This window comes from Patagioenas fasciata, chromosome 2, assembly GCF_037038585.1.
Source record: "Patagioenas fasciata isolate bPatFas1 chromosome 2, bPatFas1.hap1, whole genome shotgun sequence".
Taxonomy (NCBI): domain Eukaryota; kingdom Metazoa; phylum Chordata; class Aves; order Columbiformes; family Columbidae; genus Patagioenas; species Patagioenas fasciata.
Window position 1 is genome coordinate 13,721,878 of NC_092521.1, and position 25,093 is coordinate 13,746,970.

Sequence of the window (25,093 nt, forward strand, 5' to 3'; positions counted from 1 at the left end):
AGAAGAACATGCAGTCATCCGTGTGGCAGCAACTGGAAACAGTTTCACAGGGGATGTTGACCATACACCTCTGTCACATCCCACATTTTCTGTTGGCCGCAGCTGGAAGCATGCCACGTGGCAGTAATATTTGCATTTGGTTGCCTGCTCTCCTAAGCTCCATCTTCACAGCCTCACACAACACAGAGAACAGTGACAGCAGTGGAAGCTGGTGCTGCCACCAGCTTGTTACTGATGCTTTCCCAGAGATTATCACATTCACATCTTTGGCAACAAATGCCTGTGAGAGACGGGCAGTCTGCTCCAGGCAGAGTCACTCTGCTAGTTTATCCACTCCTCAGATTAAAGGTAGGAGCCCGCTGATCTGACTTTGCTTGTGATTTGCTTCAGCCTCCATTTTACGGTGCCTGGCATCGCAGCAGCAGTTCCTCTAATGCAATGGAACAGTGGCTTTGCTGTGGCAGCTGCTCTGTCACAAAGTGGATGGTGTCATTCCCTGCTGTTCTGGAAGCAGCAGATTCACAATTAGGATCGTTGATGTGATAGATTGATCAGTACTAAAATACTGTCTGAAATTTAAGCCTTACTTTTCTCTGAAGTACGAGAAATTAACTCATTTTCTCCAGTTAAATCTTGTGAGATATTTAATCTGTTCTCTGAAGTGTCACTTGTGTTGTATTGGTATTGTTTAGCTTCTGAAATCATAAAGAGCCTATTCAAAGGACCTTGTGCTATTCTAATCCTGTAGTTTCCATTTTTTTCTTCAGCAACTGTTGCACTTTGTCACTACGATGACTAAGAACTTCAGTATATTTCACTTGGAAAAGCTCTATGCTGTTCTTTGTCAGTGTATTTACAAACATCGGGAAGATTATGACAAAACTGAATTAGTGAAGGTAAGTTTTTTTGTCTTATAGCATTTTCTATCGCTGTTATGCATGTATGTTACACGTGCGTGTGCGCACTCTGGACATGGTGCTTATTCAGCATTACTCTTTACTGCTTGGTTGCCTGTGTTACAAGGCTTTTTCCTTTTAGTCTGGAAGACATTTCTCCATGTTGCACAACCATTGTTGTATTTGGCATAATTGTTGGCAGTTTCAGCAGGAAAAGGCTTGAGCTTGAAGACAATGGGTCCACCCACACAGCCCTCTCCAAGCAGTTAACCTCAGCCTGTCAGCAGCCCTGCTCCAGAACCATTTTTTGGGGCTAGGGGGCTATGAAAGGAGGGCGCTTCTCTCAGTCTATCGCTTCCTGTTTCTCCCCTCACAGGATCAGACATGGTAATACTTCGTACACTAGGCATTCCGTTCTTGAGAAGAACTTACTTGAACCATAACAAGAGGTTGAGACTTTACTCTCTCTCTCTTTTTAATTAGCATGGCTCGAGCATCTTTAATTTGACACATGGGGAGCTTCCTGCCTATGCCAGTTTAGTGAGACAAATTATCTGATCTCTTCCTGTAAGGGAGGATTTCCGAGTTATCGGAACTCAGCCAAAATCTTCCAGAAACACCCATGGTCCCAGTCAGCCATTGCAAGTATTAAGTTGACTTAGATAGGTTGGATAGTCAGTCTTCAAAATCCTTGAATCCATTTGTCTTTGAGATGCTTCTCAGTCTGCCTTAAAAAAGAGGAAGCGTCTTCTCTTTAGCCCTGCTCATCTCGATCACAGTATCGCAGTATGTTTGGGATTGGAAGGGACCTCAAAAGATCATCCAGTCCAATCCCCCTGCTGGAGCAGGAATGTCTAGGAGAGGTCGCACAGGAATGTGTCCAGGTGGGCTTTGAATGTCTCCAGGGAAGGAGACTCCACAACCTCCCTGGGCAGCCTGTTCCAGTGCTCTGTCACCCTCACTGAGAAGTTCTTTCTCAAAGTTAAATGGAACCTCTTGTGTTCCAGCTTGATCCCATTACCCCTTGTCCTATCATTGTTTGCCACTGAGAAGAGCCTGGCTCCATCCTCGTGGCACTCACCCTTTATATATTTATAAACATTAATAAGGTCACCCCTCAGTCTCCTCTTCTCCAAACTAAAGAGACCCAGCTCCCGCAGCCTTTCTTCATAAGGGAGGTGCTCCACCCCCTTAATCATCTTTGTTGCCCTACGCTGAACCCTCTCCAGCAGTTCCCTGTCCTTCTTGAACTGAGGGGCCCAGAACTGGACACAATATTCCAGATGGGGTCTCACCAGGGCGGAGTAGAGGGGAAGGAGGACTTCTCTCGATCTACTGACCACCCCTTGTAATACACCCAAGGATGCCATTGGCCTTCCTGGCCACAAGGGCACAGTGCTGGCTCATGGTCATCCTGTTGTCCACCAGGACCCCCAGGTCCCTTTCCCCTACACTGCTCTCTAATATGTAATTTCCCAACCTATACTGGAACCTGGGGTTGTTCCTGCCCAGATGCAGGACTCTACACTTTCCCTTGTTAAATTCCATCAGGTTATTTCCCGCCCAATTCTCCAGCCTGTCCAGGTCCCGCTGGATGGCAGCACAGCCTTCTGGCGTGTCAGCCACTCCTCCCAGCTCGGTGTCACCAGCAAACTTGCTGATAGTACACTCAATTCCCTCGTCTAAATCGTTAATGAATATATTGAATAATATTGGCCCCAGTACTGACCCCTGAGGCACTCCACTACATACTGGCCTCCAACTGGACTCCGCACCATTGACCACCACTCTCTGGCTTCTCTCTTTAAGTCAGTTTGCAACCCACCTCACTACTCTATTGTCTAGACCACACCTCCTCAATTTAGCTGTGAGGGTGCTGTGAGAGACTGTGTCAAAGGCTTTACTGAAGTCAAGGTAGACCACATCCACCGCTCTGCCATCATCCATCCACCTTGTTACATTCTCATAAAAGGCTATGAGGTTGGTCAAGCATGACTTACCCTTGATAAAGCCATGCTGACTGCCCGTAATAACCCTCTTATCCTTGATATGCCTTGAGATGACACCAAGGATAAGCTGGTTCCATTACTTTCCCAGGGACAGAGGTGAGGCTGACCGGTCTATAATTACCCGGGTCCTCCTTCTTGCCCTTTTTGAAGAGTGGAGTGACATTTGCTTTCCTCCAATCCTCGGGCACCTCTCCCGTTTCCCAAGACTTGGCAAAAATGATGGAGAGCGGTCCAGCAATGACTTCAGCCAGCTCCCTCAGCACCCGTGGATGCATCCCATCTGGACCCATGGACTTATGGATGTCCAGACTATTTAATTGCTCCCTAAACCAGTCCTCATCGACTAAAGCAAACTCCTCCATTGACCTGGCTTCATCCGGGGTCTCAGGGGTACAGGGTTCCCCAGGACAGCCTCCAGCAGAGTAGACAGAGACAAAGAAGGCATTGATCTCTTCTTCCACATCTAATAAAGAGTTAGGATGGACGCACCGTTCTGATTGTGCAACAGCGAAGATTATTTGGATTCAGGGAGGCCATTCCTGAAAAATACGCCCTTCTCTCATCTCGTGTTTTGCCATGAGAAGGGATTTATTTATGTTATCTCAGGGCTTGTGAGCTTTTAACAAAAAAACATATCTCCTGCGTATGACTGCAAGTCAGTCAGGAACAAGCTCCTGCTGTATGATGATAGAGAGTTTAACAAGTGAGTAGACTGCAGAAAATAACATTTCCAGCTTTTAGTTGTGGCTTTTCAGGAACTGTCTCCTCCATCTAATTGTTGAAAGCACTGCTGATAAGGATCCATAGTCTCTTCATAAAATAGATCCGTGCAGTACTCTCTATGATGGATGTGTAAGGATGTGTTTGAAGCTAGTGGGTGGGGGTAGCACATGTATTTGCTAAATCTTACTTACAATTGTATGTATGTACAGATTCTTTATCCTTTTTATGAAGAAGCTTTTATTCATGCTGACTGCTGGTTTGTCTTTTTTTCTTATTAGGAAATGAAGAAAGAAATTTCAGCCTTCAGTTATGCTCAGTGTACTTGACTTCTTTGCAATGTTTTGGGTTTTTTTTTTTTTGCATTATGGTGTCTGTGCGTAATTCAATAAAGATTACTTCTACATATATATTTATACGTGTATGAAAAAATTGATCTTAAAATTTATTAAGAAAGCTCAAAGTCCTTTAACTGCTTTTGTTTGATGTTTTTGTCCTATATATATTTTTATGTGAGATACTGCTGTGAGGGTATTAATAAAAAATGATTCACCTTTTTTGGGGGGTTTTGTCTACTCTTTTAATCACAGAATAATTTTGATCATTAACGACCTCACACTTAAAAAGCCACATGAGTCTTAAGACTTTAAAATAAGGACCGTATGTGAGCAGCTTACCCTGCTCTTGGTGTATTGGTTAAATGGCAAAGGCAAGCACAGGAGGAAAAAAAATGATATTGAAAATCTGATGTGTATTTCATTGAAAATTTAATAAAGGAATTAGTGTCATTTTTCCTTAAATTGATTGTCACTTTGGCTGCTGTCACTGACTTTCAATGGGACTATGGGGTGGTTTGCTGTGTTCCCCAAAATGACTGAAAAACTGACCCAGGGTGACAGTGTGGAAATGGCGAACCAGAAACATTCCAGGGGTCAAAACTTTTCTCCTCAAAGCTTTGATCAAACTCCTTCCTGTCACCCGTCTTGACAGGATACTGCACCTACACACTTGTCAATTGGGTTTATGATGGTGTAAATTTTGATTTTTCGTGACCAACTGTATATGGTTCCCAGAACCCACATCTTTATTTTTCTTTCTTGGGGCAACATCATATTTTAGTTTCTGAACCAAAATGGCAAACAGTGATAAAAGAAATCGTATGTAGAAACACAAGGTTTTTGGGAAGTATGCAGCTGGAGTTAAAGCTAAATCTTAACTAAAATATCTAGGTATGTTAGTGAAGGAAAAGGTCCCCTTCTCCAAGTTCTTTAACTTAACAAAAAAGGCGTGGTGTGGGTGTTTTTCCTCAGAGGCGTTAGTTTTGTGCCCACTGCCCCCTGGTTTGGGGCTCCGGCCCGAGCGGCGCTGTCCTCCCTGAGAGCTCGGGACAGAGCCCTTCCCGGGTGAGGGAACTTGGCGGGGCTGGGGACGCCACTCCCGGGGAGCCCCCACGGCCGAACGCTGCCTCGGCGGGGCCGGGCCGCCCTCCGGCTGGTGTCCGCCGCCTGACGGGCGGGGCGGTGGCGGGGCGGTGGCGGGGCGGCTTCGCCCGCGCTCCGTGCCAGCGAGGCTGAGGCACCGGCCGCCGCTGCCCGGCCTCCCCGCGCACCCGCCCCGGGGCAGCGAGGCGCCGGGAGGATGCGAGTGGGTGCTGCGGGCGGCGGCGAGGCGAGGGCCCCGGCGGCCGGCGGCGTTGGGAGTTCCCGGCTCACCCGCCGCCCTCCCGCCCCAAAAGAAGTGCAGAAGTTTGTGAAACGCAAGATGGCGGCGCGGGCTGAGGGGGCTGAGGCGGAGCGGCGCCGTCAGGTAGGGGCTCGCGTCTCCCACCGCGGCTGCTGCGGACGGACCAGGGGGCTCTCGGCGCCGGGAGGCGGGCGGCCGAGCCCCCCGGGGAGGCGTGCCCCCGCTTCCCTCCGGGTAACGGGCAGCGCCAGCGCGCTCGCCGCTCCGCGGCTCCCCGGGGCAAGGGCGGCTCCCGGCCGGCGGCGGCGGGCGGGCCGAGCCGGGCCGGGCCCGGCGGGGGTGGGCGCGGTGGGCCGGCCTCGCCCCGCCCGCCACCCTATTGTCTGGCGGCGGCGGGCGAGCGGCCGGCGCTGTCCCCGCGCGGGGGCATCTCCTGAGGGCGGCGGGCTCCGGGCTGCCGGGGGAGCCGGGGCGGGGAGAGCGCCGGGGCGTAACTTGGTTGCGCTGCGTGTTGCCCGGTTCAGCCCCTTCCAGCCCGAGGAGCATCCCCTCTGCCCGCTCCTCGCTCCTCCGCCCGGGGCCAGCGCTGGAGCCGCAACCCGTGCGTGGCGGAGGAAATTTCGTCTGACTCGCCAGTCCGGAGTCGAGAAGTTCAGTCCCGGTGCGCCCGGAGGAGCGGGGACTTCCCGGCCGGTGTCACCGGGCTGCGCGCACCCCGCTGGCTGACACACAGACAGACAGACTGACAGAAAGACTGACTGACAGACAGACAGACTGACGGCAGCCAGTGAGCCATGAAGTTCTGGCTCCAGAGCTGTCTCGCATCCCGTGGCGTTGTGGAGCGGGGGCGAGCGCGGAGCAGCGCGGTGGATGTGCGGGCAGAGTTGGGGAAGGTGCCTGGCTCACGCTTCTGGGGCTGTCGGGGTTCTGGGATGCGTTCTGACACCCGTCTCTCCCCTAGATCAGGATGTGCGGCACTGGAGATCAACACCGGCTTCAGTAAACCCCGTCATGGAGGCAGTTCTGGATCTCTGAAAGGGCTCAGAGTCTCTGCAGCACTCAACACCAGCTGGTAGGTACTTGTGCTTTATTTCTGAGCTGCTTGGACTTTCTGGTAGGTTAAATAGTTAAGGGGAGGATGGAGAAGTTTACTTTGTCAAACTGCCATGTGAAGGCTGAGATATCTCTTGGTCTACAAGCTGCCACTTATTTTGTGTTAAGTAGTCCATGCTATCTACATCTCAGTGTTGCTGCGTTAATAACTGAAACATTTCCCTTTGAGAAGTTAATTGTTTCTAATGTAGCCTTCAAAAGCTAAAGCTCTTCTGTGCTTTTTCCAAGTCAGGCTCTGTTCCGCAGGGTGTCCTGTATTCTGTGACAAATACAGGCAGAGCAGATCCAGCTCAGAAGTGGTCTGCTCTTCAGGGGAGCCCTGCCTTGGAGTGGGTTCTGTTTCTTTCCAGTAGAACTCTTTCAGGGTTTTTAGTTTTATGGATTAACACTTCATTATTCTTGAGACTATTGAACTAAGAAGGAAGAAATCCTTGGAGCAGTAGATTTGTTTGTTTCTTTTTGTCTTCTTTGTTTTGTTTTCTTTACAAACGTTCATGGAATTGGCTTAAAGATCGCTGCTTTGCTTTTGCAGTCTGCACTAGAAACGGTTGTCAGAAGTACAGGGAGTTCAGCTGCCTGTTGCACACAGGCTGTGCCAAGTCAGGCAGGTAAAGCAGCTGGCACGAGTCTTCAGTGGATAGCCAAACACAGTTTTTGTAAAAGGACTTTCTAGAAACAGTTGAGAAAAGTAACAAAATATGCAATGCTTTCAAAATTTAAAATACAAAATTATCTCCTCCAGTGGCCTCATCTTTTCAGGTTAGCCATTTACTTAATTCCCTCACTTCCAGCAGCCTTGTTGGGTTTTTCAGGTGTCTAGGAACTACAGAAGGTGTTCCCAATCATCTTGATTCTAAGGAAAACAAACTCCTGAGTTTTCACTGACAGAGCAATACACCTTGTGCAGGTCATGTGACTTAGGACAGCTCTGTGGAGACTTGTGCGATCTCCTTAGGTCTGTGGTCGGATGAACTCTTCAGAAAAGAGCATTCAGCACGTGCCCTCAGATCACAGAATCACAGATGAAGAAATACAAGACGTTTGTAGCACTGATTTAGAAGCTGTATTAATGCGAGAGCGAGACATGGGCTATTCAAGAACGTTAACAAACCTCTCTTGTCTTTCAGACAGTTCAAATGATATTTTAAGAAATTATGCAATTGACAGTGATGAGGAATCACCATCAATATTTGAAGAAAAGTCAACACAGAAAACACCTGGTAGACAAAAGGAAAAATTCCTCAATTTTAGCAGGTAAATGTTTCTCCCATTTATGTACATATGTTGTGTATATATATATATATGTATATATTTCAAGCCAGTAAAGCACGATTACTAGGAAATTAATACAGAGTTCAAAGATGAAACCATTAGAATGACTGAATAAAATAGATATAAATCTTATATGTATTTCATGTACTGCTGTAATTTAGCCAGCCCACTTGTGTACGTCTTCAGAGCTCACGGGTTTCTGTGCCCACGTTATTGTTTTTTTATAGAAATGTTGTTCTGTTCTTCCCTTCCCCCTATGTCTAGCAACTATGGCAAATTTTTAGCTAAAGTTGACAAAACGTAGAGATCTCACAGTTACTTAAACTCAAGACCTACTGAAAATTGGTGTGTACCGGCAGTGAAGAGCTCCAGACTGGTGTGTGCTGACAGAGAGTTGTTACCCTCCCCCAGATCAGGTTGCTGACCAGTTGTCGGGTGTGTGTTCAGCTGCACAGTCCCCGGTGTGATTTAAGAGCTCTTCCTTAACACAGCCAAACAAACAGCAAACATGCTGGGACTGGCAGGATTTCTCAGGGGAGTTATGGTACAGGTCTGTGACACGGTGGGCCTTGACAGTCTGCCCCATCACAGACCACCTTATCGTTTGCTGGAATACAGAAGTATAAGAAGTATAAGAAAACCTTTAACATTTGTGTGCCTGTTCATCACTGTGTTTCTAAACTTGTTTTCTTCTTACTGTTCTAGAAATGCTTATTGCCAGCCAACATCTTGCAGGCCACGGTACTTACTAGTTGGAGAACCAGGCTATGGGAAACTTCTCATTTGGCACCTGCTGTAATACATGCCCTGGAAAGGTTTCCAGTTTATACACTAGACTTATCTGTTTTGTTTGGTAGCGTCACAACACCAGAAGAAACATGTGCACAGATATCTTTTTTTAATCTCATAGCATTCATGAACCGTATGTAAGCTAGTAAATTAAGCAAAATTCATTGTTACTGGAGGTGGCCTGGTTTGAATGTGCTGTTTTGTTCACTTCTGTCTGAAAATCCACATTTCTTCTAGACTGAATGATACTGAATAAGGCTGTTGTACATGGCTGTATTTTCCATTCAGATTTAACGGTGAGGATGTTGCTGGCAGCTTGCGAAGCTGGGAGGTCCTGCTAATAAGCCCCTTTTTATGGCCAGAAATCCTGTGTCTCAGTGGGATCCAGGAAGTTGTTTTCATTGCATCTTAAGACTGTGCTCCCAGCAGATGGCTCTGAACCAGCCTGACTGCATGTCATGCACTTTTTGTAGCCTTCGTTTTTGTTATATTTGTAGGACAGTCAAGGTTTTGGGGAAAAGATGTTTTTCTTTTCTTAAAGATAGAGCTTCTACTGCTGCAGTATATACAGTAAAAGCATTAAAATTCATGGAACATTTACAATTGTACACTGATGTGGTTTTCTGAACTAGGAAAATTAAATATAAGCAGATTTAGTGCTATTTTCCTTTTAGGCAGGAAATCCATTTTGTTTGGCATCACTGTATTAAAATATTTTGACCTTTAGTAGCAGCATTGGAGCACTGTACAAGTAAGGACAGGCACATTACGTGACTGGATACTCATCTGTCACATAAGAGGACCAGTTCCTTTTTTTGTTATGTGATGGTTGCATCCACGGTCATATAACTACCATGTGCAGTCACTGCCTGGATAGACCACGTGCGCTTCCCACTTTGGGACACAAACTCCCTGTGGCCCTTCAGGGCTTAAAAGTGGCCTATAAGAAAGGTGGGGACAGATTTTTTAGCAGGGCCTGTAGCAATAGGACAAGGGGTGATGCTTTTAAACTAAAAGAGGGGAGATTCAGGTTAGACATGAGGAAGAAATATTTTACAATGAGGGTGGTGAAACACTGTCGCAGGTTTCCCAAGAGAGGTGGTGGATGCCCCATCCCTGGAGACATTCAAGGCCAGGCTAGACGGGGCTCTGAGCAACCTGATCTACTTGAATATGTCCCTGCTCATTGCAGGGGGTTGGACTAGATGCGCAATGAAGGTCCCTTCCAACCCAAACTATTCTATGAATATTGATAACCTGAAGGGGTGCTTGGAGAAATTTGTTGTGTGAAAGGGCTGTTGCCACTTCCTTCATGCAGTAGATGCATCTCCTGTGCTTGAGGCTCCATCTGTAGGCAGTGGCTTGTGGTCTTCCAGAGCCCGTAATCTGGTCTGATGGATCCTGCGGTAGTGATTGAGCTATGCTGGCAGGGTGAAGACTGAGCACTTTTTATAGAAAGTACTTGAAATTATTAATTGGAACCAGGCTTCTTCTACAGTGTCAGCCCTCATCTTGTCACATAGGTCTTTGTTCAGGCTGTGCTGCGGACTGACTTGGATATGTGCCTGCTCTGAACTGAAACTGGTGTAGTCACAGTCCCGTAGCCATTTCCCTGGACTAGTGCAACTTGCTGAAGAATTAGTCTTGTTTTTTCAGGCCACACCAGCTGAGTGGTGAGGCTCTTCTTGAGCTGTCTTACACCTAAGATTCAGGTCTGATTCTTTCTGTGTAGCAATGTATATTTGAGTCCAAGTGAAGGTTTTACCTTATTGTTAAGGAGTTGTTCTTTTGTTGGTTCATTTTGATATTTTGACTTACGTACGCCTATTTTTTAAGATAGTTTGACTGATACATAGTTAATTATTAGCCTGTTCTACACAGTTTAGTTTTGTTATCCAAACCTTAATTTTACCAGTTTTTGATTGGCGGAGGAACACGCAGGATGACTCAATATGAGTGATAAAGCATAGCTCGATTTATTAGCCCGAAGAGCATATACTTACACGGTTCACAATAATTATGCATATCTGTCACCTGCTAATTGTCTTAAGCTCTAACAGTCGCATTTGCATGATCCTCCTACTTGCAGTTACTAGCTGTGCTTGTTCTGCGTACCTTTGCTCTTGCTTCTCCAAAGCTGTTTGTGAGACTCTGCCAAGGTCGCAGTGTCCTTGCTGATTTTGCTGAAACAGTCAGCGGTTCCCACTGCGGCCTAGTCTTGCTGCTCATGCTAAGGCCTTCAGAACAGGCTCTCCTCGTACAACTGCTCTTCTTCTCTCTCTTCTTGCTGCAGTTCTGATGTACCAAGGCCACGCAGCTGGCGTAATCGTTGGTACAAAGTGGGAGGCTCTGGCAAACTCCTTGGTTACAATGACCTGAGTTTTATACACAATTCCAATTAGCTCAACATTCCTCAGCCCCATTTACCTTTTACAATTTACAGATGTCAAAACACAGTATATTAAGCATCAATGCATTATTCCATTTTCCTAGATTCCGAATCAGTTCATATTCTAGCAGCTTTTAAATACAACCTCGTACAATACTAAGTTCACATCCATCATGGCATTTTTTTTCCTCTCTCTCTCTTTTTTCTTTTTTCTTTTTTTTTTTTTTTTTCTGCAAGGCAGATTTAACAATTTAAATTCTCTTCTGGTCTCAAAATTACTTTGTAACAACATAAGCAATTACTCTAATGCGCAAGGATGCATCCTAAGGGGGAGCAAGGTGGCATTTTAGCAGTGAAATTTTAGCAGTGGAACCAGTTCCCATTTTGTAAAATTCTCCCCAAACAAAATTCTTTTGGTACCAACTAGAAATATGCAAATTAAAATACTGAGCTCAGATATGAAAACCAAATACCAAGTTCAGTTATGCAGATAGATCACAGTTACACTAATTTAAGACAATCTCTCATCAGCTTTTGCATTGCGCCTTTGAACTGCTTACTGCTCAGCCAGGCAGAGGTACCGCCGGGTCTCCCTGACACAACGGGTCAGTGCGCGCTGGAGCCAACCAGCACCCGCCCCCCCGCCGCTGCAAGCAAATCGCCCCGCCTGTAGAACTGTCTGAAATGATTTAATGATTTCTTGTCCGAGTGCTTTCCTATGTTTTAAAACACCTTCCAATACCGATGTTTTTAGGAACACAACTGAAAACAATCATTCCTGACCCCATCTTGCAAGTAAAAACCTGGAGAAGAGAGATGGAGGGGGGGAAGCACAGGGCTGCTTGCAGCGTGAGTGGGAAAAGCGGGGAGAAGGTGTTACGGCGCACTTAAAAACAACTGGTAAAACAATTAACTCACATTCCTGACAAGCTGCTTGATTTTCAGAGAGGCAGTACACAGGAGCACATAATATGTACTGTAAAACTCGCAAATAACATGCTGATAGCAAACATTAGCATTCTCTACTGCTAATTTCAACACCAGTGCAAACATTAGCATTCTCTACTGCTAATTTCAACACCAGTGCTTCCTTAACTTCTAAGTTTTCAGTCTGCTTATTGATGGTCTCTTGAAGATGGTCAATAAATTGCATGTAATTCTCATTGGGACCCTGATTAATAGTTGCAAATGATTTGGCTGCTTTGTTGGTTTCAGGCACCTCTCTCATAGCTTGATATTACTGACTGATGGATTCACTCGCTAATAGCTGATCTAATCTTTCACACAGTTCTTTTGCCCAGTTCTTATCCAGTGACTCCTTCTGCTCTCTCGTGGAAGTTGGAGGGTTAAAAAGCAGTCAAGGCAGATACAAATTGGTAAAAGGATTGATAGTACACTTGTTTACGACCTTAGCGTTCTCAGCTTTCACAGGTTCCTTGGGCAAGTTGTCTGACTCCAGTCCTCTGGACTTGCTCTTCTCACCAGTGTTGGGCAGTGGTACAGGAGGCCACCCGCTCGGCATTTTTGCTCCCCCCGCCCCGGACTGCTGAGCTATCGGGGGTGCCGAAAGCACAGCAGGGGACGGAATAGGGAGGGTATCAAAGACACGAACTGAGTAAACTTCACAGCGACTTTCAGGATTCTTATCAGGCCACAACGCTACAAAAACTTGAAGAGCAGCAGACCGTTCAGCCTTAAAATCTTTTATAAGCTTCCATGTAGTTACTAATGATTTAGCTTCTTTATCATCTCCATTGTTGACCTTATTCCATAATTTCTACCCTTTATCATCCCAGAGTTAACGTTTAAAAGCCTTCTAGGTTTCTCCCAAATTAACAGTCTACGAATGTTACTTTCTTCCTATTTAAGTCCTTTCACAGAGAGAATATGCAGGAGGAGCTTAACCACGGCTTGTACTTCAGAAAATATGTTTTGCTCATAACTTCACTCTTCCTAATGCAAGTAACCCCGATAGCTGCTTGATAGAATCTACACCCCACTTTTCTAAAAAGCGCTGTAATAAATTTAGGGCTACCTCGAGATCCATGTCGCCGGCACTTCAACTTTTGCTGTTATCCTGGTTAGCCTTGTTATCCTCGTTATCCACGTTATCCTCGTGGCAGCCTTTCCAATAACCCCCGCAGACGGCAGACCCCTCTCGGACGGTCCAGGCTTTCGCCCCCGGTTCGCTGCTAACCGGTGCTTTTCTGCGTTGCAGCCTTTCCAGTAGCCCCTGCAGACGGCAGACCCCTCTCAGACGGTCCGGGCTTTCGGAGCGACACGCCGCGTCGAACAGCGTTCGGTCGATCTTTGTCCCCCAGTTTGCTGCTAACCGGTGCTTTTCTGCATCGGCCGCTCCAACTGGAAACTTCATCGTCCCTGTTCAGGCGCCACATTTGAGCGGCGGAGGAACACGCAGGTGGACTCAATGTGAGTGAGAAAGCATAGTTCAATTTATTAGCCCGAAGAGCATATACTTATACAGTTCACGATAATTATGCATACCTGTCATCTACTAATTGGCTTAAGCTCTAACAGTAACATTTGCATGGTCCTCCTACTTGCAGTTACTAGCTGTGCTTGTTCTATGTTCCTGTGCTCTTGCTTCTCCAAAGCTGTTTGTGAGACTCTGCCAAGGTTGCAGTGTCCTTGCTGATTTTGCTGAAACAGTCAGCGGTTCCTACTGTGGCCTAGTCTTGCTACTTATGCTAAAGTCTTCAGAACAGGCTCTGCTTGTACAACTCCTCTATAGACCCATGTCCTTTATCTTTAAGCCATTCCTCAACACCGGAAGACGAAAATGAAGTACATAGTGATGAAGACTCTCCAGAAAAACGCATTTCTAACATGGATCGCACTGAAGATGAGTCCGCACAGGATTCTTCTATGGAAGACGATGAAAACATACCTCAAGAATGACACAAACATGGGATTGAAACTAAACCTGGGACAGAAAATGAAAGAGAGAGGGCTTTCCTTGTGTCCAAATCTGCTTCTGGAAAGAAGAGTGTCATACTTCCTGAACATTCAGACCTGAGAAAGCGGAGTGAAATGCCGGATTGTCAAATAATACAAAGTTCTGAAGACGAAGATTCAAATGGTAAGGGAAAGGTCAAACAGGTCATTGAGCGCTTTTTCCTTCCTGAGGAGGATTACGCTGTTTATTAGGTTTTAGCCTTCTGCACTTCCATTCTGTTATTTCTGCTGTCTCTCTCCAAAATCAGCACCCAGTGTTTCTTGCATAATGATGCTGCCCCTCTAGCTACGCCAGCCAAACTCATGTTTTTCTGCAGCTTCTGGCTTTTTGATTTTCAAGTTTCTTTTTTCAATGGTACATAATTGAAAAACAATTGTTGGCTTTGTTTTATTGTGTGAGTGTAACCTAAGTTTCAAAGCTGTATTTCAAGCAGCGTGGACCCAGTCGTGTGGAATAGAAGTCTTATATCTGAATGTGTGTAACGTGTGTGTTTCCTAAGCTAAATTACTTTGGAGTTTTACCGTGCAGTACTGTACTGGCAACATGACTGTATTTTTTTCCTGTTTTTACTCTGCCTTTTTCTCTAGTGATTTTTTGGTATGTGTCTGAGTGTCTAATTTTTATGGAGTAGTGACTTTTGTCAGAAAGAAAGTAAAAGTCAGGCATTTCTCACTGAAGAAACGGTAACAGGTCTGTCTCCATTTCTACAGTTAACAGTGTTTATAGGGGTTTTCCAGTCCCTTGTAAGAGAGAAGTTGCTATCCCAGGCTGCAGTTGGGGAAAGGTTAAAAATGGGCTCAGCTGCAGGAGGTAAAAGAGGTTCCTTTGCATGAACTGGAGAGGGTAGAACAAGGACCCAATCTGGAGGGGATATTGCAGTGAGGAAAATTGGGAAAGTTGTTAGGTTGGAGTCGTGGAAGTTGGCCAATGCTGAGGAACGCTGCTCTTTACCTGCCTTGATGAGAAAAAGAGTACTGAGTGGATGTTTCCCCCTGTGTGGGGAGAATGTGACCGGATAGGAATCCCCCTGGGTGAAGGGGCTCGTCAACACAGTTTCGGTCACATTTTTAAGCTGTGACTTGAAGTGTAGAGGTGAAACTTAACTTTTTAAAGCTGGCTTCCTAAGGAAGTAGATTTCAGAGGGTTTTGCTCTTCACATCTGCCTGTGTATGTAGAGAAGCCATGTGGGTTTTTCATAGAGTCAGGGTGCTAATAGCATGTGCTCAAAAGTTATTGCCCACTGGATAAATGGTACAGTAGAGCCCTTATATATGTTTCAGCTATAAGGAGAGCTACAGTCATTAAACGTGTCTTTTAGAAAACTTGTTTCCTTAACACGGGTGTGTTGGGACTATCTGCTCATATAAGGGAGCCTCTTTGGAACTCACCTGCAGTGAATGAGCTCAGTGAACCTCCAAAGTATCAGCTGCTTGATTTTGTTTGGGTCTGGTTTTTATGTGCTTGGTCATAGGCCTAGAACTTTATGAACATACAGAAGAACATGCAGTCATCCGCGTGGCAGCAACTGGAAACAGTTTCACAGGGGATGTTGACCATACACCTCTGTCACATCCTGCATTTTCTGTTGGCCGCAGCTGGAAGCACGTTGTGTGTCTTATCTGCATGTTGTATAGAGTGGCACTGAGGGGAATACTTGCATTTGGTGGTCGCTGATCTGAGGGAGGCACACGTTGATGACAGGCAGTTGTAAGGCAGTAATATTTGCATTTGGTTGCCTGCTCTCCTAAGCTCCATCTTCACGGCCTCACACAACACAGAGAACAGTGACAGCAGTGGAAGCTGGTGCTGCCACCAGCTTGTTACTGATGCTTTCCCAGAGATTATCACATTCACATCTTTGGTAACAAATGCCTGTGAGAGACGGGCAATCTGCTCCAGGCAGAGTCACTCTGCTAGTTTATTCACTCCTCAGTTTAAAGGTAGGAGCCCACTGATCTGACTTTGCTCGTTGATCTGCTTCAGCCACTCAAGCAGTGTGTTCTGCCAGCAGAGATGCAGGAGCAGGGCACGTTCAGCTAATGGGTAAAGGTGAGCACCTGAGGATGGTTCTGTTTGCAGCTGGCACCTACAAGATCTGTAGCCTGGCTTCCCGAGATCCGTTTTACGGTGCCCGGCATCGCAGCAGCAGTTCCTCTAATGCAATGGAACAGTGGCTTTGCTGTGGCAGCTGCTCTGTCACAAAGTGGATGGTGTCATTCCCTGCTGTTCTGGAAGCAGCAGATTCACAGTTAGGATCATTGATGTGATAGATTGATCAGTACTAAAATACTGTCTGAAATTTAAGCCTTCCTTGTGGGACAGGATTTGGCTGGCCTCAGCAAAACTTCCAGCACTTATCAGTTGGTAAAAGGAGATGTGCTGGAACTTGTTGGTCACAGGCCATGTGAAGGATAGAGGCGAGAAGCTTAATTAGAAGGAATGGAGAGTGTTGATTCTATGTTTAGACAAGGTTCACAAGTTAGTAAGGTTGTCCTGTAAAAGAGGAAGTCTTGTTCTTGCACAGGGAAGGTTGCTTGAGTTAAGGTAGTAGCTGTTTAAGAAAATGTCTTAGCATCAGCCAGTCTGTGAATGTTTAGTGTACAGTGTAGACCAATCAGTCTATAACACGGTAACAGAAACACCAGTCAGCTTGAAGCACGTTGCTGAGGAAAAGTATAAATGTACACTAAGCGGACATTTTGTTTGCATCAAACTGCGTCCCGTCTCTCAATCGCGGCAAATTGGTGACCCCCGACGTGATCGCGCAACGTGATTCCAGGGCTCAAGAACCACCTATCTGCGGGGCATGCTGCGAGTCCCACAGAACTTTGAATGAGCTGCTGAAAGGAAGCAGGAGCGGGCCGGCCTGAAATCCTTCCGGAGTAGAGAGCTGAGCTGTGGGAAACATGGGCAATCAAGCGTCTTCCCCAAAGAGAGAGGTATATGAGCTTATGAAAGCTCTCCTTCAAAAGCATGGAAAGAATGTTTCTGGGCATGATCTCAAGCTGATGCTTACATAGGTACAAGTGAAAATACCCACTGTAACTGCATCTACTATTTTTACGCGGGAGCTTTGGGATGACGTGGGGGTGAAACTGGGGGATGCGGCAACAATGGGGAACGCTGAAGCCCAGGAAAAAAGTCACAAAGACAAAGCAGAGTCACAAAAACTTTCCTGCGGTACCTCCGCTGTCATCGGAGGGCCAAAAACCCAGCGCGCTTTTGGAAGTGTGTGCCGCAGGGTACCCCCCAGACGAGGACCCCTTTGATCCGGGGCCGATGGACCCTGAAAAAGAGCCAGACCTCTACCCCCCTGACCCACATGATGTGTGGGCTAACATAAGGCGCCAAGCCTTGAAGGAGGGAGAGCTGGAAATTGCTAGAACAATAGTGGCCCCCATGATTTATTGGAGTCGGAGGGCGCAGTGGGAGGCTTTATCTTTTCCGGTAATTAAGGAGCTGCACCGTACTGTTACTGAGCATGGACTTTCTTCCCCGTATTTTGCAAGCTTATTATCTTCTGGTTTTGACACTTATGTTATGGCTCCGAATGACTTAAAATCTTTAGCACAACTGTTGCTGACTCCAACACAGTACACTTTATGGGAAGCGCATTGGAGGGGGGCGCTTCAGGCACTTCTCATGACTTACGTAGGTCACGGCAATGCAGCTATAGCTGCGCTGACTATAGAACACCTTACAGGCACGGGCCAGCACTCTGATCCAGTAGCTCAGGCTCGGGATATCCCACGGGATGCTCTTGAAGCAACCCGTGAAGAAGCGAAAAAAGCCTTTTTTGAGGTCCCTGACTTACAGAAGCCGCAAAAAGTCTTCACTACAGTAACCCAGGAACCCCGAGAACCTTACATGCAGTTTATTGATAGATTGAAACAGCCTTTAGAGCGTCAGATAGATAATGCGGAGGCACAGGAAATTTTGTTGTTGAAACTAGCCGTTGAAAATGCTAATGTGGATTGCAAAAAGCTATTGAAATCTCTCCCGAATCTGAACCCCGCATTGGTTGAGATGGTAGAAGCTTGTAATAGAATTGGTACTGTAGATCATAAATTTGAAGCCATGGCTGCTGCTTTCGCAGCCATGTGTGGCTCGGTGGGGCCAGGGATTGTTATGGTTGCGGTAAACCTGGTCATCTAAAAAGAAACTGTTTAGCTGCCAACACTGGTGCCAGGCCCCAGGCTCCTGGGGTTTGCCCTAGATGCCGAAAAGGGTACCATTATGCTAATCAGTGTTGGTCGAAGTATGATTTCCAAGGTCAACCGATACAGGGAAACCAATCACGGAGCGCGGGGCAGCGACGCGCGCAGACACAAGTACCGCAGCCAACTTTCCAGCCCCCACGGAGGGAAGCAGCAGTGCCTGAAGTCTTCGCCCAGCAACAGCAGGTAGCGCTGGATTGGACCTGGCAACCTCCCACACAGTAACGTTACTCGATCCTTTGGTTCATTTATTGTCAACAGATATCACAGGGCCTTACCCTCTAAAACACAAGCGTTATTGTTAGGAAGATCATCCACAACATTGTCAGGTCTTTTTGTGCTACCAGGGGTCATTGACTCTGACAGTACTGATGAAATTAAGATTATGGCATGGACCCCGTTTCCCCCCTGCACAGTACCGAATGGTAGCCGTGTAGCACAGTTGATATTGATTCCCACAGGGATGGGCTCCCCAGTTCCTGGCCGGCCTCAACAAAGACGGGGAGGGTTTGGATCTACAGGGAACCCACAAATTTTATGGGTGCAGTCTATTTCTCAGAAGCAACCTGTATGTCAATGTACCCTTATCCGTGGGAAACAGCAAGTTGTGTTAAATGGAATTATTGATACTGGAGCTGATGTTATGGTAATATCTCAAGCTAAATGGCCTCCACAATGGCCTCTGGCTAACGTTTCCCAAGCGCTGGCAGGAATTGGAGGAACTGGTAGCAGCCACCAGAGTTTGGAACTAATCCAGATTCAAGGTCCGGAAGGGCATAGAGCCTCTGTCCAACCTTTTGTGTTGCTGGTTTCTATGATTCTATGGGGGTGTGATGTGTTGTCTCAGTGGGGAATGTCCATTCAGACCCATTTTTAGGTGGGGCCACTGGAGCGCGCGACACCCTCAAGTTGACGTGGAAGACCGATGCTCCTATTTGGGTAGATCCATGACCCCTACCACTGGAAAAGCTTCGCGTTCTCCAAGAATTAGTTACGGAACAGTTAATGAAAGGGCATATTGTGCCTTCTACCAGTCCTTGGAACTCACCTGTTTTTGTTATGAAAGAAACAAACTGGCAAGTGGCGCTTGCTCCATGACCTTAGAAAAATTAATGACGCTATGGAAGACATGGGAGCCCTCCAACCAGGACTCCAGTCCCCCACTATGATTGCTCGAAATTGGCATTTGACAGTTACTGACCTTAAAGACTGTTTTTTTAATAACCCGCTGCATCCAGACGATGCCCCTAAATTCACTTTTTTGATTCCAAGCGTCAACATGCAAGCTCCGTTGCAAAGATACCAGTGGGTTGTGCTGCCACAGGGAATGAAGAATAGCGCCACGATATGTCAGCGGTATGTAGCTAAAGTACTTAGTCCGGTTAGGATCGCAATGCCTGGTGTCTTATTGTATCGTTCTATGGATGATACCCCAGTGGCCGCACAACATCACGAGGTCACGGAGGAAGCTGTGGCCCTTGTCACGGCTGCTGTTAACTCGGCAGGCCTCTGTATTGCACCAGAGAAAATTCAAATAATACCGCCATGGGAGTACTTAGGTTGGCACATAAGGGCTCAAACTGTAGTTCCTCAGCCCTTACAAATACAGACAGACATAAGAAACTTATATGATGTACAGAGATTGTTGGGAACAATTAATTGGGTCCGACCGCTGTTAGGAATTACTAATACAGACTTAAAGCCTTTATTTGAACTGCTAAAAGAAAGCACTGATTTATGTTCACCTCGTAGCCTCGGACCAGAAGCTATTGACTCCTTACAGAAAGTTGCTACAGCAATTACTCATAGGCAAGCGCATCGTTGGGCACCTGAGTTGTCTTTTTATCTTATCATTCTGAATCCTGCTAGACAGCCGTGTACCCGACAGCCCCGTGCGCTGATATTCCAATGGGACCCACAGAAATCAGATCCCTTATTAATCATTGAATGGGTTTTTCTACCAAATAATCTACAAAAGCTACTTTTACGCAACACGAGATGTTTGCTTCTTTAATAATTAGAGCCAGACAATGTTTGTTAACCTTATCGGGAACAGATTTTGCTTGTATCTGCTTACCTGTAACCACTTTCTATTTGCAGTGGCTTTATCAGCAGTCAGCTGCCTTTTGCACTGCGTTAGCTGATTACACAGGTCAACTTACGTCCCACCCACCTTCGCATAAACTGTTTAATGTTGACTTCCACCTCATCTCTATACTGAAAAGAAGCTACCAGCCATTACAAGCCCTTACTGTGTTTACAGATGGGTCTGGGAAATCACACAAATCGGTTATCCTGTGGTGGGACGATCAGCAAGGGCGATGGGACTCAGACGTACAAACCGTTCCTGGCTCTCCCCAGATAGCAGAGTTGACCGCAGTTGTTCGAGCCTTTCGGAGGTGGTCTGCACCACTTAACATTATCAGTGATTCAGCTTATGTTGCAGGAATTGTTGAATGAGCTGAAGCATCTGTATTACGTGATGTAATGCATTCTGACTTATTTGTTTTATTGCAGGAGCTTATTTTTCTCTTAGACTCATGTCCTCATCCTTACTTTGCTATGCATGTCAGATCACACACTTCTCTACCTGGCTTCATTGCAGAAGGGAATCGACGAGCTGATTTGCTGACATTACCAGTGCAAGTATTACCGGATCGCGTAGCACAGGCTAAACTTAGCCATTCCTTTTCTCACCAGAATGCTGCAGGTCTCAAACGGCAGTTTGGGCTTACTTCCCAACAACCGCCTAATATTATAGCTGTATGCCCCGACTGTCAGAACCACTCTTTTCTGTCAATAGCAGGAGGAGTTAATCCCAGAGGACCGCAGAGCTTACAGTTATGGCAAATGGACGTTACGCATTATCCGGAGTTTGGTAAATTGAAATATGTCCATTCTTCTATTGACACCTTTTCAGGTGCTTTGTTCGCTTCTTGTCACACAGGGGAGAAGACGCGTGATGTTCAAAAACATTTGATGCATGCTTTTGCCACCTTGGGTATACCCTCTCAAATAAAAACAGATAATGGCCCTGCATATGTCTTGGCCGCTATAAAAACCTCTCTTGACTCCTGGGGTGTGATCCACACTACTGGCATCCCTCGTTCCCCTACCGGTCAATCACTGATTGAATGCTCTCATCAATCTTTGAAACGTTTATTACAACAACAGAAAGGGGGAGTAGGGACTGCCACCTCTGAGGAATGTCTACAGAAACCTTTGTATGTTTTTAACTTTTTAAATTGTTCTTTGTTAGATAGCAACCCTCTGGTAGTCCGACATTTTAACACAAATGCTTCACTTGAGGTGCGAGTCAAGGCCCCAGTATTGGTTCGTGATCCAGAAACAGGTAAAGTAATGGGACCGTATCCCCTTATCACATGGGGCAGAGGTTACACTTGTGTCTGCACAGAGAAAGGCCCTCGATGGATTCTGGCAAAGAGTGTACGACCCTTCTGTGAATCCCTACCACAATCATCCGGAGAGAACTCCAATCACCCTCCAGACCAGCCTTTTGAACAACAAACTGGTGAATCTCCTGTGGACACTGGTGTGACAGTTGCTTAGCGAAGGAAGTTGATGTAGCTCAAGTTTTGCTTGTCACAGGGCACGAACCGTTGGGGAGTAGTCGCTATTTACATGACTGTATAGACTGGGCCTATTTAGTGTCGAAAAGGGAAGAGGAGGTGTTAGTTTGTGATCTAGAGTGTAGTAAAACAAACCTGGTGCCCGCTATATGGGCTGTTGTTAAACAAGATTGGGATCGGACGAAGGAAAGATGCAGAAAACTATTTGCATGGAAACTAAAGAGGGGCAGAAGGTTGCTTTTAGAATATTTCTTTTTATGATTACATTAGAGGTCACATGAAGCCACCCACTCTTATCTGTACTACCCCATGTATGGGTAGTATGGATATGGGGTATGGGTAACACTAGCAAATCTCACTGGACAAGACACCTTGTGTCTCGCTACTGCCTCTCCTAATAATCCCTTTTCTACATGCCTTGTAGGATTGCCACTAGATAAACGGCCCATACCTGATAAGGTGAGAAAAGCCTTTCCAATCTTGACCCCCAATTTAACCAATAGCTGGGATGCCTGGACCCCTTTCCTCCCGCGTGCTGCTTTAGAGCCACAAGAAATTGAGTTGCTTGGATCAATAAAGATGGATTTCTGTGTTAGGTTTAACTATACAGGAACAAATCAGTCTAAGGTATGGGATGTCTCTCCTGTCCATCCCGTTTTTAAAAATGCTACTACTTGGTGTAATTACACAGCACCAAACTTGTCTAGATCTAGCAATGGTCCACTTTTATTACCGTCAGGGATATGTCTTGTTTGCGGGGATAGAGCATGGCCTGTTGTCCCTTCTCATATAAAAGGAGGTCCGTGTAGCCTTGGACGCCTTTCTGTCCTGACTCCTAATAAATCCATGATTCTACAACACCATCTTTCTCACAGAACAAAGCGTAGCATCCATGCATATACCCCCGATTGCGATGATAACGTGAAGTTTTGGTCTTTTAGCCAACGCGTTGTCGCCTCTCTTTTAGCACCTGGAGCTGCCGCTGGAAAAGCACTGGCAACATTAGATAAGCTTGACTGCTGGCTTGCTAAACAAACAAACGCTGCTAGCAATGCATTGTCTGGTCTTTTATTAGATGTAGATAGCATTCGCCATGCTACATTGCAAAATAGAGCTGCTGTAGATATTTTGCTATTAGCACAAGGCCATGGTTGGGAGGATTTTGAAGGCATGTGCTGTAGGAATCTCTCTGACCACTCGGAATCAATTCATGCTAGTATGCAACAGCTTAAAGCTGGGGTCTCCAAGCTTCAATGAAATGATAGTTGGGATTGGTTAGATAAACTTTTTGAAGGATGGGGATTGTCAGGATGGTTAAGGAGTCTTATGAAGATGGTTGTATATGTTTTGGTCGTTTTTATTCTCCTGTTACTCTTTTTGCCTTGTTTGTTGCAATGCCTACGAAAGTTGATTGTCACTTGTTGTATTGGTATTGTTTAGCTTCTGAAAACATAAAGAGCCTATTCAAAGGACCTTGTGCTACTCTAAACCTGTAGTTTCCATTTTTTTCTTCAGCAACTGTTGCATTTTGTCACTACGATGACTTGGAATTTCAGTACATTTCACTTGGAAAAACTCTATGCTGTTCTTTGTCAGTGCATTTACAAACATCGGGAAGATTATGACAAAACTGAATTAATGAAGGTAAGTTATTTTTGTCTTATAGCATTTTCTATCACTGTTATGCATGTATGTTACACGTGTGTGTGCGCACTCTGGACATGGTGTTTATTCAGCATTACTCTTTACTGCTTGGTTGCCTGTGTTACAAGGCTTTTTCATTTCAGTCTGGAAGACATTTCTCCATGTTGCACAACCATTGTTGTATTTGGCATAATTGTTGGCAGTTTCAGCAGGAAAAGGCTTGAGCTTGAAGACAATGGGTCCACCCACACAGCCCTCTCCAAGCAGTTAACCTCAGCCTGTCAGCAGTCCTGCTCCAGAACCATTTTTTGGGGCTGGGGGGCTATGAAAGGAGGGCGCTTCTCTCAGTCTATCGCTTCCTGTTTCTCCCTTCACAGGATCAGACATGGTAATACTTCGTACACTAGGCATTCCGTTCTTGAGAAGAACTTACTTGAACCATAACAAGAGGTTGAGACTTTACTCTCTCTATCTTTTTAATTAGCATGGCTCGAGCATCTTTAATTTGACACATGGGGAGCTTCCTGCCTATGCCAGTTTAGTGAGACAAATTATCTGATCTCTTCCTATAAGGGAGGATTTCCGAGTTATCGGAACTCAGCCAAAATCTTCCAGAAACACCCATGGTCCCAGTCAGCCATTGCAAGTATTAAGTCGACTTAGATAGGTTGGATAGTCAGTCTTCAAAATCCTTGAATCCATTTGTCTTTGAGATGCTTCTCAGTCTGCCTTAAAAAAGAGGAAGCCTCTTCTCTTCAGCCCTGTTCATCTCGATCACAGTATCACAGTATGTTTGGGATTGGAAGGGACCTCAAAAGATCATCCAGTCCAATCCCCCTGCTGGAGCAGGAATGTCTAGGAGAGTTTAACAAGTAACTAGAATGCAGAAAATAACATTTCCAGCTTTTAGTTGTGGCTTTTCAGGAACTGTCTCCTCCATCTAATTGTTGAAACCGCTACTGATAAGGATCCATAGTCTCTTCATAAAATAGATCCATGCAGTACTCTCTATGATGGATGTGTAAGGATGTGTTTGAAGCTAGTGGGTAGTGGTAGCACATGTATTTGCTAAATCTTGCTAACAATTGTATGTATGTACAGATTCTTTATTCTTTTTATGAAGAAGCTTTTATTCATGCTGACTGCTGGTTTGTCTTTTATTAGGAAATGAAGGAAGAAATTTCACCCTTCAGTTATGCTCAGTGTACTTGACTTCTTTGCAATGTTTTTTTTGCCTTATGGTGTCTGTGCGTAATTCAATAAAGATTACTTCTACATATATATTTATACGTGTATGAAAAAATTGATCTTAAAATTTATTAAGAAAGCTCAAAGTCCTTTATCTGCTTTTGTTTGATGTTTTTGTCCTATATATATTTTAATGTGAGATACTGCTGTGAGGGTATTAATAAAAAATGAATCACCTTTCTCAAACAGTTGAGACTAAAAATGCCAGAGATGACTGTCACAGATCAGACTGCCACTCGTTAAGCTTTAGGTCTCGTTACAGCAATTTGTGCTGGATCTGAGAAGCAGAAAATGTTGTTAAGGGAAGGGGTATCAAACTCATTTTCACTGACAGTCACGTCAGCCTCCAGGTTGCCTTCCAAGGGCCGAATGTAATTTTAGGACTGTATAAATGTAACTACTCCTACATTGATACAGTCCTAAAATGCTTCAGGGGTTTCACCTCAGATGCCCAAATTCAAAAGCCAGCTATGGGAGGGATCTCGTGAGGCCTTGCTCCACCAGCGCAGAGGACTGCGGGAAGGGAGGTGCACTTTAAAAAGAGCA

General features: G+C 45.7%; 2 protein-coding genes across 10 annotated transcripts in view; both read left to right on the forward strand.

Moving 5' to 3' along the window:
• The window catches only part of LOC136098305 (ATPase family AAA domain-containing protein 2-like), a 34,093-nt gene extending 29,668 nt beyond the window's left edge, over positions 1-4,425 (forward strand). For all 3 annotated transcript variants that reach the window (XM_065831591.2, XM_071803821.1, XM_071803820.1), the window contains 2 exons: positions 768-896; positions 3,907-4,425. In XM_065831591.2, coding sequence (XP_065687663.1) covers positions 768-896; positions 3,907-3,954 — 177 coding nt within the window. In that variant the 3' untranslated portion in view covers positions 3,955-4,425. The remainder of the gene's footprint in view (positions 1-767; positions 897-3,906) is intronic.
• A 16,923-nt stretch (positions 4,426-21,348) lies between these two features.
• LOC136098311 (ATPase family AAA domain-containing protein 2-like) overlaps positions 21,349-25,093 on the forward strand; it is a 34,396-nt gene continuing 30,651 nt past the window's right edge. For 6 of the 7 annotated variants that reach the window (XM_071803813.1, XM_071803818.1, XM_071803814.1 and 3 more), the window contains exons 1-2: positions 21,349-21,417; positions 23,171-23,299. In XM_071803813.1, coding sequence (XP_071659914.1) covers positions 21,361-21,417; positions 23,171-23,299 — 186 coding nt within the window. In that variant the 5' untranslated portion in view covers positions 21,349-21,360. Of the gene's footprint in view, positions 21,418-21,760; positions 22,115-23,170; positions 23,300-25,093 lie in introns of those variants that run through there. The other variant, XM_071803815.1, reaches the window with a different exon arrangement.